At 42.5% G+C, this 18,115-nt stretch overlaps 2 protein-coding genes across 6 annotated transcripts in view; one reads left to right on the top strand and one right to left on the bottom strand.

The window, feature by feature from the left end:
- The window catches only part of LRRFIP2 (LRR binding FLII interacting protein 2), a 501,877-nt gene that overhangs the window by 144,729 nt on the left and 339,033 nt on the right, over nucleotides 1-18,115 (top strand). The window lies entirely within an intron of this gene.
- The window catches only part of GOLGA4 (golgin A4), a 145,226-nt gene that overhangs the window by 120,510 nt on the left and 6,601 nt on the right, over nucleotides 1-18,115 (bottom strand). For 4 of the 5 annotated variants that reach the window (XR_012799195.1, XM_075586516.1, XM_075586517.1 and 1 more), the window contains exons 3-4: nucleotides 11,604-11,699; nucleotides 4,375-4,473 (exon numbers count right to left, since the gene is read on the bottom strand). Coding sequence is in view for 4 of the 5 variants with exons in the window: in XM_075586516.1 (XP_075442631.1) it covers nucleotides 4,375-4,473; nucleotides 11,604-11,699 (195 nt within the window). In the remaining variant the exon portion in view is untranslated. The remainder of the gene's footprint in view (nucleotides 1-4,374; nucleotides 4,474-11,603; nucleotides 11,700-18,115) is intronic. The other variant, XM_075586518.1, reaches the window with a different exon arrangement.

The raw sequence follows: 18,115 nt of genomic DNA, 5'->3' as shown, positions 1-18,115 counted from the left end.
GGCGTTTCCATCACTACTGGAAGCCGATTTGCAGATTCAGCTCAAGTACTTAAGAATAGTATATGTACATATGTCCATTGATGCACAGAGCTACATCTGAAACAGAATTTGACAGCAGATCAGAACCACTTGGCCTACCTTGTCTGTCCCAAAACCTCAGACTTATTTAATTCTTGGCTTTAGTTCATATTTATTTAATAACCGCAATAACTAAACGTTAGAGAAGCCCTGTTCTGTATTGTTTCTTTATTAACTGTGCTAAACGGCCTTACAGCACATGGAAGAGCAAAGCATTACATACAATGGTAAAAGTGTTGTATAACCACAGAGGTGGTGCTAGATATTGTACAATGATCAATGATTATAAGCTCTTTGGCAGCAAATGATGTAGCTACATTTATGTCTAAACATCTGCACCGGAGTATGTATGGTGAGAAAATGACTCCTAGTGAACAGCAAAATAACATGTTTATTGATCCATTTTTGCTGTGGCGATTTTTTGTTACGTTTGCAGATTTTTTTTCTCCATTTTTTTTATTTTTTAGAATTTACCAATCTTTATATTGTCTGAACTATGCAGTCAACAAACACCCTAATGACATTTTAGTAAAGGTAGGATGGTGGGCATTTATCGGACTTACACAGTGGAGGCGATTTACAGTAACCTGTATAGGGATGATTGTAATGACCCAAACACTTTACTCTTTCCCCCTCTAAACTATATAATGATTTGACCTGTCTGTCAACCATCAGAATCGCTGGTTTCTCCAATTTGAGAAATCAGAAATGTGGAATAAATAAAATACAAATGTCATATTGTAACCATGACTGCAAACGTTAAAAAGATGAAATCGCCTTGCACAGCAGACATGAGATTTAATTGTATTTTGGCTGTTAAAGCATCAACATTACATTGGGCTCAATTTATTCTTTAATAAATAATTTCTGTATGTTTTCTTAGTCATGTATTCAAAGTGATGTTTTTATACTTTATTATTATTATTATTATGCAGGTTTGTCTTTTTTTTTAACCAGGAAGATGACTAGGAAATTCTGCATAGGCTTACATTAAAGCAAAAAAAGGGAGTACCTGCAGAGGGGATGAACAGTAAATGCCCTTACTCAATGCACAACCCCTGAGATGTCACAGTAATTGCTATAAATATAGCTATGAATGGGTCTAATGGAGCAGTAACCTTCTTTATGGTTAAGATCGAGTTCTTGCATTAAAGCAGCAATCTTCCCCCTGAAGCTTATTTAAGTTTAACTTATATGAAGCTTCGTATCAGGTCCTCGGAGCATGTTCTGCTTTATTATTACATCTTTTTTTTTTTAAATAAAACTATTTTTAGTGTTAAAAATCCTCATTGTCTTCATCTTTGGCGTCGGAGACTCTGGGGAAGAGTTCAATTTTGACCTCTCAGACACGTAATATTCATGCCCTTATTCTCCTAAACAGATAATTAGATTTGAAAAAAAGAAAAAAAAAAAAAAGTGTTGGCATGGACAAGAGATGTCTTCAAGTAAAGTAAAATCATGGCGATGAACACAGACAGCGGCTTTAAGAACACATTTGTAAATGACAACATTGATATAAAAAATACAGGGAAGTGATTTTAAGGGTACCGTTTCACCTTACTACCCTTTTTCTAGGTACCTTGATAAAGGAGACCAGTTTCAATACTAGCATAATGTCCTTGAAGTTTGCTTTTGAAAATATGTTATTTTAAATAATCCTTTGGATTTTGGAAATCTTCAGACGTCACTCCCCTCCTGTATTACTGCCTTCTGCTCTCCCCACGTATGCAACATAACATACACCCATTTGTTTGCATCCTTTTAGTAGGCATTAAAATACCGTAATTAACTTTGTATTTTTGTTCGCTACCTGCAATACATTTACTGAAATTTTCCTGGCTCACCTACTACTCCTGACTTTATTCCCAAATAGAACATTTATTTCCTGCTGTCACTGGCATCAAATACACATACAGATGGAGTAGAATTTACTCCAAATTTGGCCCTAAGGAAACTGCAGCTGGACTGAGCATGATCGCAGACATATTGTGGCTTCCCTACAGCCAAAAACTCATTAGACTAATTTCCTATAAGGATTAACACAGTGGGGGTCCCTGCTTCGGAATGGGACTCCTGCTGTGTTAATCTTGCCCCCTGCTTCAATCCTATGTACTAAAAATAAAAACAGCGCCATCGCCTGTTAGAGATGCACAAAAAATGGGACCGCTTATCTCTACTCTCTCTGCGCAGTTCTTCCAAACTGGTGTGGTCAGGTAGGATTAACACAGCGAGAGTCCCATTCCGAAGCAGGGACCCCCGCGGTGTTAACAACAAGAAATTCCCCTTGCGCTACGCTTGGCCGCGATCACGGCCGCACTTGGGCCATGCTCCAAGTGCAGCGCATGGTGAACTGCTGGCCCCTGTATGGGTCCGAAATGTAGTTTGTACTAATAGTAACTGTTGGGTTCTCAAAAATGTACTTGGGAGTCCACCCCACAATCGGCAGTATGAAAAAAGTGACACACAGTATACTGTAAAATGAGAGTACTGTACTGAAACAATAACAGTACAGTAAACACTACAGAGTTTTAGAACATGGGCTGGATTATATTTGAACACATACTATTGTCATACACAGTGTCATGTTGACTTGCGTTTAACAGAAGAAAGCCGGGACAAATGCATATTTAAAAAAATAAAAATTATTTCAAATACTTGCAGGGTGGGACAAAATTTTATTTTTATTTTTAGCCGTCAATGTTTTGTATTTTCTCCGTGCCCATTTCACCAGAACTGTACACCCTGACTATTTCTAAAGACACATTTTATGGCTAAAAAAATTAGATTGTGCACAAACAAAAACTTAAGACACATATTTACGGCTGGGAGATATTATGAACACGTAGGGTGAAAAAGGGTCATGCTATAATCTTCCTAGTCATATTTGTAACATAATACATAGGTATGATTGTGCAGTGAAGAGGTGTTCTCCGTGCTGGACAGACGCAAGCCCCGTTCACTTGAATGGGGCTGAACTCTTCTCCAGCACCGAGAACAGCACATTGAATCAGGGCCATAACGAGGCACAAAATACAATGAGAAATATAGTCAAATCAAGATGTTAAGAAGATTTTTAGGAAGGCACAATTAAAAAAAGGAAGCAGCAAAGAAACTACAAAGTGAATCGTATAAATATCCTTGTTGTTCGGGCAGCAGTGTTCAAAAGCCAAGTGTATTTAATGTATAAACATTTTATTATAAGGTGTTCAGAATTGTGTATATATCTATCTCATACCACTGGCTACAGTGTTAACAAACAATGACAGTATAACTCAGACTACCAGACCGTCACAGGATATAGCCATAATGTTGAAACATTCCTTCAGAGTATGCAGTCCCTTTCATGGAGAACAAATCAAAACAAGTATCCAGGTGCCGACAAAAAATAAACGCTTTCCCTTTTTCCCTCTGGTTTGGTATAAATTGTGTCTTTAATAAACATTGTCCTGAATGTGTTGCATAGAGGAAATTTGAGTGTTCCTATACCTCTCCCCCCCCCCCTCCCCACTCCAGTCATTAACTTTTGGAATTGGATGCACCCAATGCATAATTCGTTTTCATGTGTGTAATTACTGAGTTCAAATCAACTGTTTTCATGAGAGTATAGGGTTGGGTAGGGTTGGGTTGGGTAGGGTTGGGTTGGGTAGGGTTGGGTTGGGTTGGGTTTCCCCCCCCCCTCCCCCCACCCCAATTGTTCAAAAAAGAACCCATCCTCAAATAAAGTTAAATACAAATACAGGAGATCAAAAATTACAAAAAAGTGTGACTATAACTGTAGTAATGGACTAAACAGGTTGTCATGTTAGATCTAATGCTATACTATACTATATTGCAGTATATCACATCTGAATGACCAATGACTCATGTCTCATGCATCATGATACACCCAACCTATACATTGGGTTGTATAGACAAAATGAAGTCCTGGTTGTTGGGCATCCCAGTGGCCCAAATAGCTCTTCATTTTCTTTTACTTCCGTCCATGGCCGAGGCGCTGCTCATGTACGTAGCGATCCCAGATGGCTGTTAATTGTGCATTTAGGAGTGTGACGCATTAGCTCACTAAGCGCGTGCAAATGTCAGGGAAGCATCAGAAGAAATATTAAAAACACACAAAATATGTTAATTTCTCGAGTTAAATGAAACAACAAAAACATCAAAAAAGCACACAAAACGATTTTAGTGCTGGGTTACTAGAAATACTGCAATTACTACAGGAGATTATATGCAAGAAGCAAGCCTACAATTACTCCACTTCGGGTGCTGCTGATGGGAAGGGGTGGGGAGTGGACTCACCACACTGTCACTCTGTGGCTTGGACCGATTGGTACGGTCAAGAGCAAAGATAGTGTACTCAGACAGTAAAGCGGGCTCTGCTATCATCCCGGCCAGCAACTGTGCCATTCAATGCAATGGAGCGAGGAGATAAAACATCATCAGAAAGAATAGCATCAGAAATACAGACATTTTGTAAGTAGATGATTTGAAAAACTGAGCAGCGCAGAAGATCTTAAGTCACAGGACAAATATGACTAACTGAATACAGAAATATAAAAGGCTGAGGGTGTAAAGGAGCCACGTGCCTTTATACCACACCTCATGAACCAATGCATTCCTTTTTACATTTTCTTTTCCTTTTAATTTAACCCAAACCATTGGGGTCCTCAAGTACATCATTATTCTGTAGACAATTTAATATTTATCCACAGCTCAAGTGCAATTAAACCCTACCAGTGGCCATTTAAATCACCCGACCCACAACTGAAAAGTATTAAATAGTGTCTGGAATGGTGGTTCTACTGTGTGTGTGTTATCTGTGTGTGTATATATCTAAACGTGTGTGTGTATCTGTGAGTGTGTATTGATATATCTGTGTGTTCGTGTGTGTGTGTGTGTGTGTGTGTGTGTGTGTGTGTGTGTGTGTGTGTGTGTGTGTGTGTGTGTGTGTGTGTGTGTGTGTGTGTGTGTGTGTGTGTGTGTGTATACTAGCTGAGAGACCCGGCGTTGCCCGGGATGTGAACCGTGCTCACACACTGCTCATTGTTCACACTGCACACTGCACACACACACTGCACACACACACTCTGCTCATTGGTCGCACTGACGCACACTGCGCACACACAGCACACAGCTCACAGTGACAGACACTGCACACACACTGGTCACACTGACACACACTGCACACTGCACACATACACAGCTCATTGCTCACACTGCACACATACACAGCTCATTGCTCACACTGACACACTGCACACTGCACACACACTGCTCACACTGCACACACTGACACACACTGCATACTGCACACACACTGCTCAATGGTCACACTGCACACTGCACACACACTGCTCAGACTGACACACACTGCATACTGCACACACACTGCTCATTGCTCACACTGCACACACACTGCTCATTGCTCACACTGCACACACACTGCTCACACTGACACACACTGCTCACACTGACACACACTGCACACACACACTGGTCATTGCTCACACTGCACACACTGACACAGTGCTCATTGCTCACACTGCACAGTGCACCACACACACACACACACAGTTACAGACAATCACAGACAGTTACACACACTCACACACACTTACACAGTTTCAAACAGTTTCACACAGTCATAGACACTTACACAGACTTACACACACTCACACACTCACACACTGTGAAACACTTACACACACTGTCACACACAGTCACACACAGTCACAGACACTTACACACACTTACACACAGTCACAGACACTCACACACAGTCTCACACAATTACACACACCAGCACCAACACCCGCTTCCCCCCCCCTCCTCCTGCGCAGGCAGCGGGGACAACGGTGGGGAGAAGGTGAAGCGGGGACCGGAGGGGCATCCCCCCTCCCATCTCACGTCCCGCGGCCTGTCACGCGGTGACAGGGGGGAGCCGGGACCGGAGGGGCATCCCCCCTCCCATCTCACGTCCCGCGGCCTAGTGGGGAGCCGGGACCGGAGGGGCATCCCCCCTCCCATCTCACGTCCCGCGGCCTAGGGGGGAGCCGGGACCGGAGGGGCATCCCCCCTCCCATCTCACGTCCCGCGGCGACAGGGGGGAGCCGGGACCGGAGGGGCATCCCCCCTCCCATCTCACGTCCCGCGGCCTGTCACGCGGTGACAGGGGGGAGCCGGGAGCGGAGGGGCAAGAGCAGCATGTAGCATGTGGAGGGGGGGGGAGCTCACCCGTCCTGCCGCTGCCTCACTCATCCTGCCGCTGCCTCACTGATCCGGCCGCTGCCTCACCCGTCCGGCCGCTGCCTCACCCGTCCGGCCGCTGCCTCACCCGTCCGGCCGCTGCCTCACCCGTCCGGCCGCTGCCTCACCCGTCCGGCCGCTGCCTCATCCGTCCGGCCGCTGCCTCACCCGTCCTGCCGCTGCCTCACCCGTCCTGCCGCTGCCTCACCCGTCCTGCCGCTGCCTCACTCATCCTGCCGCTGCCTCACTCATCCGGCCGCTCCCACGTGGATGTGAGGCCGCGTGTTGTGGCCGCTCCCCCGCGTGTGTCCCGGGCGCTCGCTCCGCTCCCCCGCTGACTGTAGCGGCGCCGGGGTGTGAGCTTGGGGGGGTGGGGGGGGTGAGCTTGGGGGGGGATGAGCTTGGGGGGGGATGAGCTTGGGGGGGGGGTGAGGTGTGTGTGAGCTTGGGGGGAGTGGGAATGTGTGTGTGTGTACACGGGACTCCGGGTAAGTTCGGGCACAGGGAGGGTGGGGGGGGGTGTGGAAGTTGAGGTGCGGTCCAGCTGACGGGGAAGAGTGAGAGACACCGGGAGGGGATTGTGTGTGTGGCCCGTCACTCCGCCTCAGGCCAATGAGAGGTGTGCGGGGGCGGGCCAAGGGACCAATGAGATTTCCCCAAGGGACACCGGACATCCAGGCAGGCAGGCAGGCAGGCAGGCAGGCAGGCAGGCATACAGTGCTTTCAATTATATAGTATAAGATATATATATACATATACATATACATACACACATATATATATACATATACATATATATATATAAATATATATACATACATATATATATACATATATATATATATATATACACACGTGTGTATCTGTGAGTGTGTATCGATATATCTGTGTGTGTGTGTGTGTGTGTGTGTGTGTGTGTGTGTGTGTGTGTGTGTGTGTGTGTGTGTGTGTGTGTGTGTGTGTGTGTATCTATGTGTGTGTGTGTGTGTATCTATGTGTGTATCTATGTGTGTGTGTATGTGTGTATCTATGTGTGTGTGTAGGTGTGTATCTATCTGTGTGTGTGTATGTGTGTATCTATGTGTGTGTGTAGGTGTGTATCTATCTGTGTGTGTGTATGTGTGTATCTATGTGTGTGTGTATGTGTGTATCTATGTGTGTGTGTATGTGTGTATCTATGTGTGTGTGTGTGTGTATCTATGTGTATCTATGTGTATCTATGTGTGTGTATGTGTGTATCTATGTGTGTATCTATGTGTCTGTGGTGTGTGTGTGTGTGTGTGTGTGTGTGTGTGTGTGTGTGTGTGTGTGTGTGTGTGTGTGTGTGTGTGTGTGTGTGTGTGTGTGTGTGTGTGTGTGTGTGTGTGTGTCTGTGTGTGTGTGTCTGTGTGTGTGTGTCTGTGTGTGTCTGTGTGTGTCTGTGTGTGTGTATCTATCAATAATATATATGCCATAGTTCCCAAGCTATGCCATTCCACAACACACCTTCCAGCACAGCTTAATAAATATGACCCTTCACAGCCCATTCAAGTAAATGGGCTGTAAGGCGTTTTTCAGCACTGCTGTCGTCTTACAGAGCACAGTGCTGTTCTATTCTTAGTAAATATCTCATTGTATACCAGATTTGCCCAAATAATCTTAATTGTGAACTTGGAATCTGCCTGATCATAGGTTTTATTCTGCATTCTGTAACCTGGCAGTGTGGCCTTCTGCCTATATAATACATTTCTGAAATCCTTGGACCGAAAGAAAACATTTCCTTACCGGCTATGTGGCAGGGATGGGATGGCCTAAGACAGTGGTTTATATCTTTTTTGGTTAAGAAACCATATCATTATACGGTATAAAATTCTGCAGAATCCCAACCCTCTCTAATAGCGCAACTGAGATCGGCAGCATTGTAAGGAACCCCAAACCTCATTAATAGCACGTCTGAGATCAGATGCATTGTAAAATCTTCTCTATTTGGTACAGTTTTCAAATGACCTGAAAATTGCTGGGAACCCTTTAGAGATGCCTGGACCCCTGTTGAAATCATTAATAGCATGTCTGAGATCAGATGCATTGTAAATTCTTCTGTATTTGGTTACATTTTCAAATTACCTGAAAATGACAAGGAACCCTCTGGGAATGCCACCGGAAGCCAAGGGTCCCTAGGAACCATGGTTGAAAAACCACTGACCTAAGAGGTAGAAGCAACGCTTGACTGGCGTGCACCCCCCATTCAGAATGTCTGGATGTTACGTGTTTTTCTTTTTAACAAAAACTAAAATATCCATATGTTTGCTTGACGCATGGATTATATTTATGCAAATCAATTATATTAAGCGGTTTAGAAAAATGATATTTTCAGGACTTAAGTGGGACAGCCCTTAACCCCTTCATTTATTGAGGCGATAAACAGGTCCTCATGGATCATGTAGATAATGAAAACATTTTCTAACATCGCCCGGACTCCTTAATAAAGATTTTATCATTCATATTAATTTACTGCAGAAATCAGTTAGAAATCAGGGTTGCGATATTAATGAATTAGAATCATCCACTAGGAACTGCGCAGACCGCTTAGCTCATGGAGTGCTTCTGCATGCATGGCTCCCAGGCCCGTAGCGCTAGTAGTGCACATTGTTGTGGACCAAACACCAAAGTGAAATATTAATGTTAAATAACATAGTGTTGTCGAGTTTCAAGTGACTTACATTGTGCATGTCATACACAGAAACATCAATTTATAAATATTGCAAACACATACACCCTGCGTGGATGAAATTGCTCAGCTATTCGGAACATAGACCATAACACACCAATAATGTACGTTAAAATATGGCTCGTGGATCTTTAGCAGAAGGATGCATCAGTGTGTGTTGATTGTTACGCTTCAATTTTTGGTGGTTGTTGCTATAATCTTTTTTTTCACCAAAATATGGTACACGTGAATTGATTCATTGAATTTGTGATTACTACGAGAATAATTACTGTAATTGCATTCAAGAACAACAATTAACTACATACAGTAGGACAATATTTACTAAGTCGTCTTCTGCTACAAGACACCCCTGGCGCTGAAAGACCCTTTGCAGCAGGGATGGGCGACGCCATCCTCAAGGCCACCAACAGGTCAGGTGTTCAGGCTATCCCTGCTCCAGCACAGGTGGCTCAAGCAGTGGCTCAGTCGAAGACTGCATCGCCTGTGCCGACGCAGGGATATCCTGAAAACCTGACCTGTTGGAGGCCCTTGAGGACTGAAGCTGCCCACCCCAGATTTACAGCCTATTGACTTGAATGGGCTATAACGGGTCTTCCAGAGCCAAAAAGTGATTTATAACAGAAGATTGCTTAATCAATGTCTGTCTACATGTTAGAGGTTTGCTCTCGGTGTGTGCACCACCATTTCAGCGTTTTATTGTTGCATATGACTTACATAAGTAAATTGCCAGTGTTTTCATATGAATGGGCTGTAAGGTCTCTTCTAGTGACAGAAAATGTTTTGAGGAATAGCACGAGGAATGTCTAACACACGCAGAATAAGTGCCTTTCTTCTCTCTGCCACCGACCAAGACAAGTTGACCCAAATCTTACAGCAATAAGAATAGTGCTTTCCCTTTCCATTGAATGGTTCAAATTTTGTGAATCACCGACTTGCCACCTTCCGATCTTTTATATGCCCTGTTATCCAACAAAACTGTTCTGTAACCCCTAAGGATTCCCAATGTGACTATTGCTCCTTGGTCATCATAAGGAGAGAGAACATTCAACCGTTCTTCAGCTGCACTACTGAGGTTTATAAAGCCAAAGGGACTGAATCAGCTGAAGCCAAAGAGACTATCAGCTGATCACGGAGCTCTCACTACCACCATATCCTGAAAAGAGAAACAAAAAATACACCCAAGTCCATTGACACCATTTTCTGGTCCCTCAAACCACCATTTTCTGGTCTCTCAAACACCACATTGTATATACTACCACTAGTCATGCAAAATGTACATTTCTGCAGGAAGTGCTTTAAAATAAAGATTTAATCTACTGTACTGGGAATTTAACAACAACTGAGCCTGGGTTAAGGAAGTGAAAGACGAGCAGTCAATTCAGGGACAACAAATCTTGTCTCTTCCACTCTTCAGCCCAGACTGGCTTCTGACTGCATTAAAAAAACTGGAAGCGAGCAGCCATAAGATTGCAATGGCTAAAAGTAGAAGTGTCAATATATGGCAATAAGAACCATTAAATAGCCATCGTTAGAGCTAGATTCTACACAAAGCTAATTTCAGATGTGATCATGTTTTCTAGAACATCTAAACTGGGTAAAAGCAGAAAAATTAGTAACAAATGCTTCACTTATGAAAATGACTATAACAATACCACAAAAACCCACACAGCACAATACATGTAGATTGTGGTCATATGAATGCACTTCTCCTTTGAAAACTGTTTCATAATTTAATCTGTGTGTAATAGTTTTGCATATCTATGTCCAGAAGCCTAATTGTGAGGAGTATAACAAACATCCTGAATACACAGTACCAACAGCTTTCATGATAGGCTAGTCCAGGGCCTTCACCTACAATAACCGCCGGGAAAACGCAGCAAGTATCCCAAAGTTGCAGTAATCAACACTGATATACAGAGCAATTTGTAAACAATTACAATTTAAAAAGGAACAAAACATATTTTTACAGCAATATTAATCCAAAATGGAAACCTGTGTGATAATTGCGTAATCAAGTATGTGACCAGGGAAGAAAGGGCAAAGTTAAAGCAATTTTGTCTTCTGTGGACATCCTCAGTGGGTCAGCGCTTTAAATACAGAAGTGCCATTTTTTAGTGCATAAAGGCATTCAGCAAAGCATAAGCCAACTATTAAACATTGCGGTCAAACATTTGCTAGTGCACGTTTAGAAATAATAAAGCTGATGAGCTGATGTTCAAACCATCTCATCTTAATATAAAAGGCACTGTTACCTGGTGTTCAAGATGAGCCATTGAGTAAATCACTTTACAGCCAAAGGAACTTACAATACAAAACACAGAGCCACACAGACACACACAGACACACACACAGTAGTTTTCTTTGAAAATGGAACATTCTCAAGCTAAAACAATGTTCTCCAACATTTCTTATCCCACCGCTCACCAGGGTGCTCTCATCAGACCATGAGAGACAGTATAGGAAAATAAGGAGGCATTCAATCTCCTTGCCATATGTTTGCCAACAATCCGGCTCACTGCATGAATGAGCCGACACCACCAGCGAATGGCGGGCTAGGAATAAAAAATAAACTGACCTCTTTATCAGGAGTGGCCGTGGTGTCATCCTGCGGTTCTGTCAGCGAAGAGGTCCGACTCCTGTTGCCAACCGGTGGAGTAGCTCTAGGCAGACCCTGTCACAGAAAGAGCACAACGATCTGAAGTAGGTGAAGCAGTTGGACCAAGTTATAACAGTTTTGCACAAGCGTTTTTTTTCCACTTCTATCTACCCATTACATCAAGTTGCTTCCCCATTGCCACAGCATTAAAAAGGCTTCCCAGAATCATTTGCAACATGAAAAAGGATCTGCTTTGCAACACTGCAAACAAATGCAAAGAGGACACAGCGCCCACTTGAATACAGAAATAGACCTCTACCACAGACAGGTGTCCGTTTTGCTGGGAACTTTTCACAGCAATAAGAACAAATGCGGACACAGTTATCCACAATCCAGATTAAACCTGGTCAGAACTTCATTTATGGTAACTGATGTACCCACATTTGAACTCCCTATTTCAAACACAACTCCCACCAATATTTACAAAATTGTCTGACACAAAGATGAGACACTGTCTGAAACAAGAACTAATTGATGATTTACTGTAGTTAATTTGCTAATGAAAATGGACACAAACACCTAAATAATCACAAAACTGTGACAATGTTCCAGGGCACTCACAAGATATCCCAAAAATCCCCGAAGGAAAAAAACAAGGATCCCAGTTAATGAAAAACTAGTAAAAGGCTTTATTAGAACAGAAAGTGTCCGCCCACGCAAATGTTGCGCTCTCTCAAGGCTGGAAGTAAGCACCTTTATATGTGCTGAATTGTTAAGAAAACCACATACACCTGATTGTGGTATAACAGTATTGAAACATTAATCAATTAGAAAAAAAAAGACTAAAAACATGAAAAGGAAGACAATACATTTTGACTACTGTGGCTAATATGTAAGCCATAGATAATAAATTCATAGAAATAGTTGATATGGTTTATAATCAAAAAGTAAATCTTAATCTAACACATCAGTGTATTACTATCTGTTCGTACTAATATAAATGTAGAATAATATATATAAAATACATATTCAATCATGATGTATAAAATTACAGCAGGGGGGCGCAATCTTTTTCCCCTGTGCCCCCCTGCTGGCTTTCCCCCTCCCCCTCTTACCTCAATTCAGACATCCTGGCGTCATGACATCACATTGTCATGGCAACGTGACGTCACATGACCCTGCGGCGTCATTTGATGCTGCGTTGCCATGGCGATGCGTCACCGGGAGCGTCTGAATCAAGGTAAGGTTTACAGAGGAACAGGGAGGTCCGTGAGGGCAGGAGTGTGACCTTGCTCCAATGAGATAAGGACGTATTAAAGTCAAAATAGAATAAAAAATCCCCAACATCAATGGAAAGGTGGTGCTCACTGGGGAAGGTAAAGTATGAATGAAAGAGATGGAGAAGTATCCCCTTTGGATGTGGCACAGTAGACACCTAAATTTAAAACTCGACTTTATTGAAATAAGTTAAAATGGTGTGTAAGGGATTGTGGACAAACAAAACAAACAAGTGAACATATAATAAAATGATGCGGAGAGTGATTTGCAAGGGTAACTGGGGAGTAATTAAACACTTGGAAGGGTAATAATCTTCCGCATCATTTTATTATATGTTCACTTGTTTGTTTTGTTTGTCCACAATCCCTTACACACCATTTTAACTTATTTCAATAAAATCGAGTTTTAAATTTAGGTGTCTACTGTGCCACATCCAAAGGGGATACTTCTCCATCTCTTTCATTCAAGGTTTACAGAGGCCCTTCAGCTCCCCCGGCATTAATTTAAATGCCTTTGGTACGCGCGCGCGGGACTTCTGTAAGCCCCGCGCCCCCCGCAGCGAGCCCTTCACTTTGCGAACCGCTTTACTACCTTTTCGTACTAATATAAATGTAGAATAATATATATATAAATACTTATTCAATCATGATGTATAAATTAGAGCATAAAGAATCTATAATATATTCTAACAAACGAAGCATAATAAATAATGCTTCACCGAGAAAAACATGTACAGGTTAGGACACGGAATGCATAAAAAAATGCTTTGGGGCTGTCCTTCGTATTGCGTAAAATCACACTGGGAATCAGAAGACCGACCTTGACTGAAAGTACGGAACAAAATCTACAGCGTTACATCCAGGTCTGTTAAAATGGCATTGGCCGTACACCAGTGGAATGCAGACTGACGATAGCTTAATTTAGGCCATTACTTTACCAGTGTACAGTAAATTACACTTGGCATTACTGGCTGAAGTTCATGCTTTTAATGGTCTTTAAATCAAGCTCAGGCTGTGACTTCTCCTGGGAATAGAGAAGAGAACATAGTAGGAACTGAGGACACAAGAACGCCTGATATCATTTTGGCTGCTTCAAAATAAGTATTATTAATGCATTCCCATATTTGCAGCACTATATATAGTAAAAGGTGTGTATGCATAATGTATTCCAGCTTCAAAGTGCTTAGAATCTAATATGTGGTGTGTGAGGCACAATGTCACAGAAGTCACAGCCATAAGGAGCCGACACTGCGATTTGAAATAGCTTTATTTCAATGACCGGTCACTCTTTGTCCTTCAATAGTTTAAGCACAATAGGAAAGCCAGCTGAAAACAATGGTAACATCTGACGTGCACGGCCCAACACTTTCTCCCTGAAGCTAGCATACCAAGTACAGTAGAAACCTTTACTTCATTTTGAAAAGGTTTATTAAGATATTTTAGGTTTACAGAAATTAAGGGAAAATAGATATAAAACAGACAAATGATACACTAAAAGCAATCCGGGTTTCACCGCTTTCTCATTTTTAATGAATGTTTTTTATTACAGGATTGAAGCAGAGGTTCTTCGGAGCTGAACGGTGTTCGTTTCAGCTACGGGCACCCCCTGCTTCTAGAGGTACTTACCTCCGTATGGGTGTGCCGGTATCTCTGCAGTCAGAGAAACTGTGTGCCTAACATAATGGCGGCACTTAAATGGCCAACAGGAAGCTGTGACGTCATCAAGTGCGGCTTCCTATTGGCCCGCGTGACCAACTGAAAAAGACAACCCGGCACCCCCTGTGGAGGCAAGTATCTCTGCCAACAAGGAATCCCCAGAGCTGAAATTAACACAGTTAAACTCAATCCTGAAATTAAAAAAAATCATTTTTAAAATGTAACCCATATAGCAGGATTTGCTCTGAAGTCAAGAAAAGTTAGCCCTGGCGGTCGCAGAGGAACGAGGGGGCTCACTATCCCTCGCCCCCCCCCCCCCCCTTGCCGCCTTTTCATCTTTCCTTTTTTCTCTCTTTCTTCTCTTTCGACTTTTATATGACCCCCACTGGATGGGGTTAGTTCGATTTTGTCATTAGCTAGTAGGAAATCTATACTCCCAGTGGATCGTACAAAATGGATAAGGTGTTATTAAGCAATAGTCGATGTTCTTTTGTATATCTATATTCATTGAAAGTATAATTGTATCATGTTTTCCATCAATATCTTGAGATCTTGTTTATTTTCTGTTTACCTAATAAAAATATTACAAAAAAAAAATGTAACCCATATTGCTGCTTTAAATTAAACTGTTAACCATTAGACATACACAATCTTAGAAAGCTCAAAACCCAGACCCACAATATTATATATTTATGTCAGTTGGAGTGCCACTCAGAAAGTGACCTCAAGTATACTACTATAAAGAAGCCCCAATGCACATCCACTCTGACAAATTATTTAGTACATTACTACAGTATATGTTTTTTCTTCTCATAAGTATGGGTCATTTAGTTGAAACCTTTGGCCAAAACATTTCAAGCCTGCAATCACGTCATGGTCGCAGACCATCAGCAACTCCTACACTACCAATTGTATACAGCAGGGGGACGCAAACTTTTTTCCCATTGCCCCTTCTCACCGCGTTCCCCCCCCTTCCCCCGCTTACCTCAGCTCCGGCGGCATGACATCACGTTGCTATGGCAACGTGACATCACATGACCTTGCGGTGGCATTTGCCGCTGCGTTGCCGTGGTGACACGTCTAAGAAGCCGCTGGAGCCAAGGTAAGTCAGGTTTACAGAGGCCTTGCATCTCCCCCGGCACTTAATTTAAGTGCCTTCGGGAAGCGCGCGGGGCCTCTGTAAACCCCACGCCCCCCGTATTCAGTCTTGCGCCCCCCCCACTTAGCGCACCGCTGGTATACAGTGTCTTTTGTATTTCTTGCACTGGAACTGTTAACTATATTACAAATAAAACACAAGGTGCTTAAAATACTGCATGTAATGATAAAACAAAATCCCCTATCAAAAGGCGTACAATTTTATCTATTAAAGTACAAAATGAACAGAAAAGCAATCAATAGGGAAGCTGCCGTATAAAGAAAGTAAATTATATTCTAATATACTGACCATAGTGCTTTCCCCCAATCTTCAATATTTTGTTTATAAATCAGATACAGCATCATTACCTTTCTTTAGGATAGTACAACCATTAACAACATCTGGTCTGTTGGCCAGTCCCTCCATCCAAACTAATTTATGCCAGTTCCGGGGAGAAAGTCTCCACCGAGACCCTTACTGAAAGTTTCCAGAATAAGCATTGAAGAGAAGTAATGGAAGCATCTTTACTGTATGTTGTGTGAAATAGAAGCCTGGCTGGAGGCAGGGGAGTGTGAAGTATAGTGGGACACGGCTGACGGATAGCTAGGTAAGAATGCAACAGCAGTGCTGCAACAATGACAAAAGAAATGTTATACCTCCCCACCCAGGGTTTTTCTGCAGGTCTGGCCTGTTTCTGTCAGCTGTATGAGTAGGTTTGATGGCCACATGTTTCTTTGACCCAGGCTTTTCTGCAAAAGTTGTGTACAACAGCAGGCATACACTTAAAGTTATCCACCCTCAAGTGGTTAAGAAGCAAAAAGTGACCTAGTGCTCACTTTTAGGTCATTACCCAGAATCCCTGGCTGTACTGGAGCACTGTATGATTATGAATGGGATTATGGAGCAAATCAGGTCTGGCAACCTGTCTGAAACATGTGAATGTGCTCATAAGTGGTCTTTATCATTCCTGGGTTTTATGCGGTTGTAAATTTGTGGAATTCAATGGGGACTGTTACTGACACTGAATGCCATAGTTCAACTCCTGATACACCACTAAGCCAGAAACAGTAAGTTCATGCCGTTTAGGCTGAAGTCTACCCAAGGTTTTACTGCAATCCTCAACTTGTTGAAGGTTGGGGGTTTTTTGCATAAATTTCACGCTGCAACTGTACACATTTTTTTTTTGGCCAGGATCAATGGGGATTGTTGCGAGCATTAGATGCTAAAAGTCAAAGCTCAGCTCCCTATAGCTGAGCTCCCTATATAACATTACGCTAAAGCTGGGGTGAAAAAATTTCCGGCAATTCCCTGCTGGCGCCCGAGCTGCCGCGTTGCTTTAAGAAGGATAGGTTGTGCTGTTGCCGCTGTGTGCACGCACCTGTCAAGTGTGTGCATGTGTGAGCGCATGTCAGAGCGAATGTTTACCCAACACGCGCGCGCGCGCGTACACACACACACACACACACACACACACACACACACACACACACACGGCCTCCCCCCCAGTCAGCGTGTTTACTTTGCAGACTGATCATTCTCAAGCTAAAACCATGTTATCCAAAAAATGCATCTGGAAAAAAAATAATGGGTGCGTGCACTTATGCATCTGTCAATCATCAGTATATATATATATATACTAAATTCTGGATTATAAAAATTCAACCTAGCGCCTACTTTTTTTTTCATATTTCTGCAATCCTAAAGACAGAAGGATTACACGCATACCCCGGTTTAAGGACACTCACTTTAAGTACACTCGCGAGTAGGGACATATCTCCCAATAGGCGCATGCGTGAGCTGCCATTTGCCTATCAGCACATCCTGAACAGCAATACCAGCTCCCTACCTGTACCGAAGCTGTGCGCAAGCGGGGAGACTATAGAGCCTGTTACACATGTGTTATTTACATCAGTTATGCACGTATATGACGATTGAAATACAGTACATGCATCGATAAGTGGAATAAAGATAGTGCTTCACTTTAAGTATATTTTCGCTTTACATACATGCTCCGGTCCCATTGCGTATGTTAATGCGGGGTATGCCTGTACAAATGTAACAATCATATTCTGCAGGCCACACAGCTTAAAAAAAAAAAAAAAAAAAAAAAACAACAACACAATGTTGTAAAAAACTACCAGAGGACAATTGGTTGGATAAAGTAGGTAAGACTGTACCTTTAAGTTAAACAGACTGTGATAGTGATTAAAGCAAACTTGGCCAGTCTCTTGTACTTATACAAACAATAGATGCAACTAAGCATTGTCTAGCTGTATTGAATACACGAATGAACCAGACACAGAGGAAATAATGTAGATAACTTCACTGAGAAAACACTCTAGACATCCGGTTGTCCTACTTCCAAGAAGTGAATGGTCAAACTATTTAAAGCAGCAATCTTTCCTAGGAGAGGCTCAGTG

Source organism: Ascaphus truei, chromosome 2 (genome assembly GCF_040206685.1).
Source record: "Ascaphus truei isolate aAscTru1 chromosome 2, aAscTru1.hap1, whole genome shotgun sequence".
Taxonomy (NCBI): Eukaryota; Metazoa; Chordata; class Amphibia; order Anura; family Ascaphidae; genus Ascaphus; species Ascaphus truei.
Note: the sequence above shows the minus strand (reverse complement) of the source record. Positions and strands in the feature narration are given on the sequence as shown.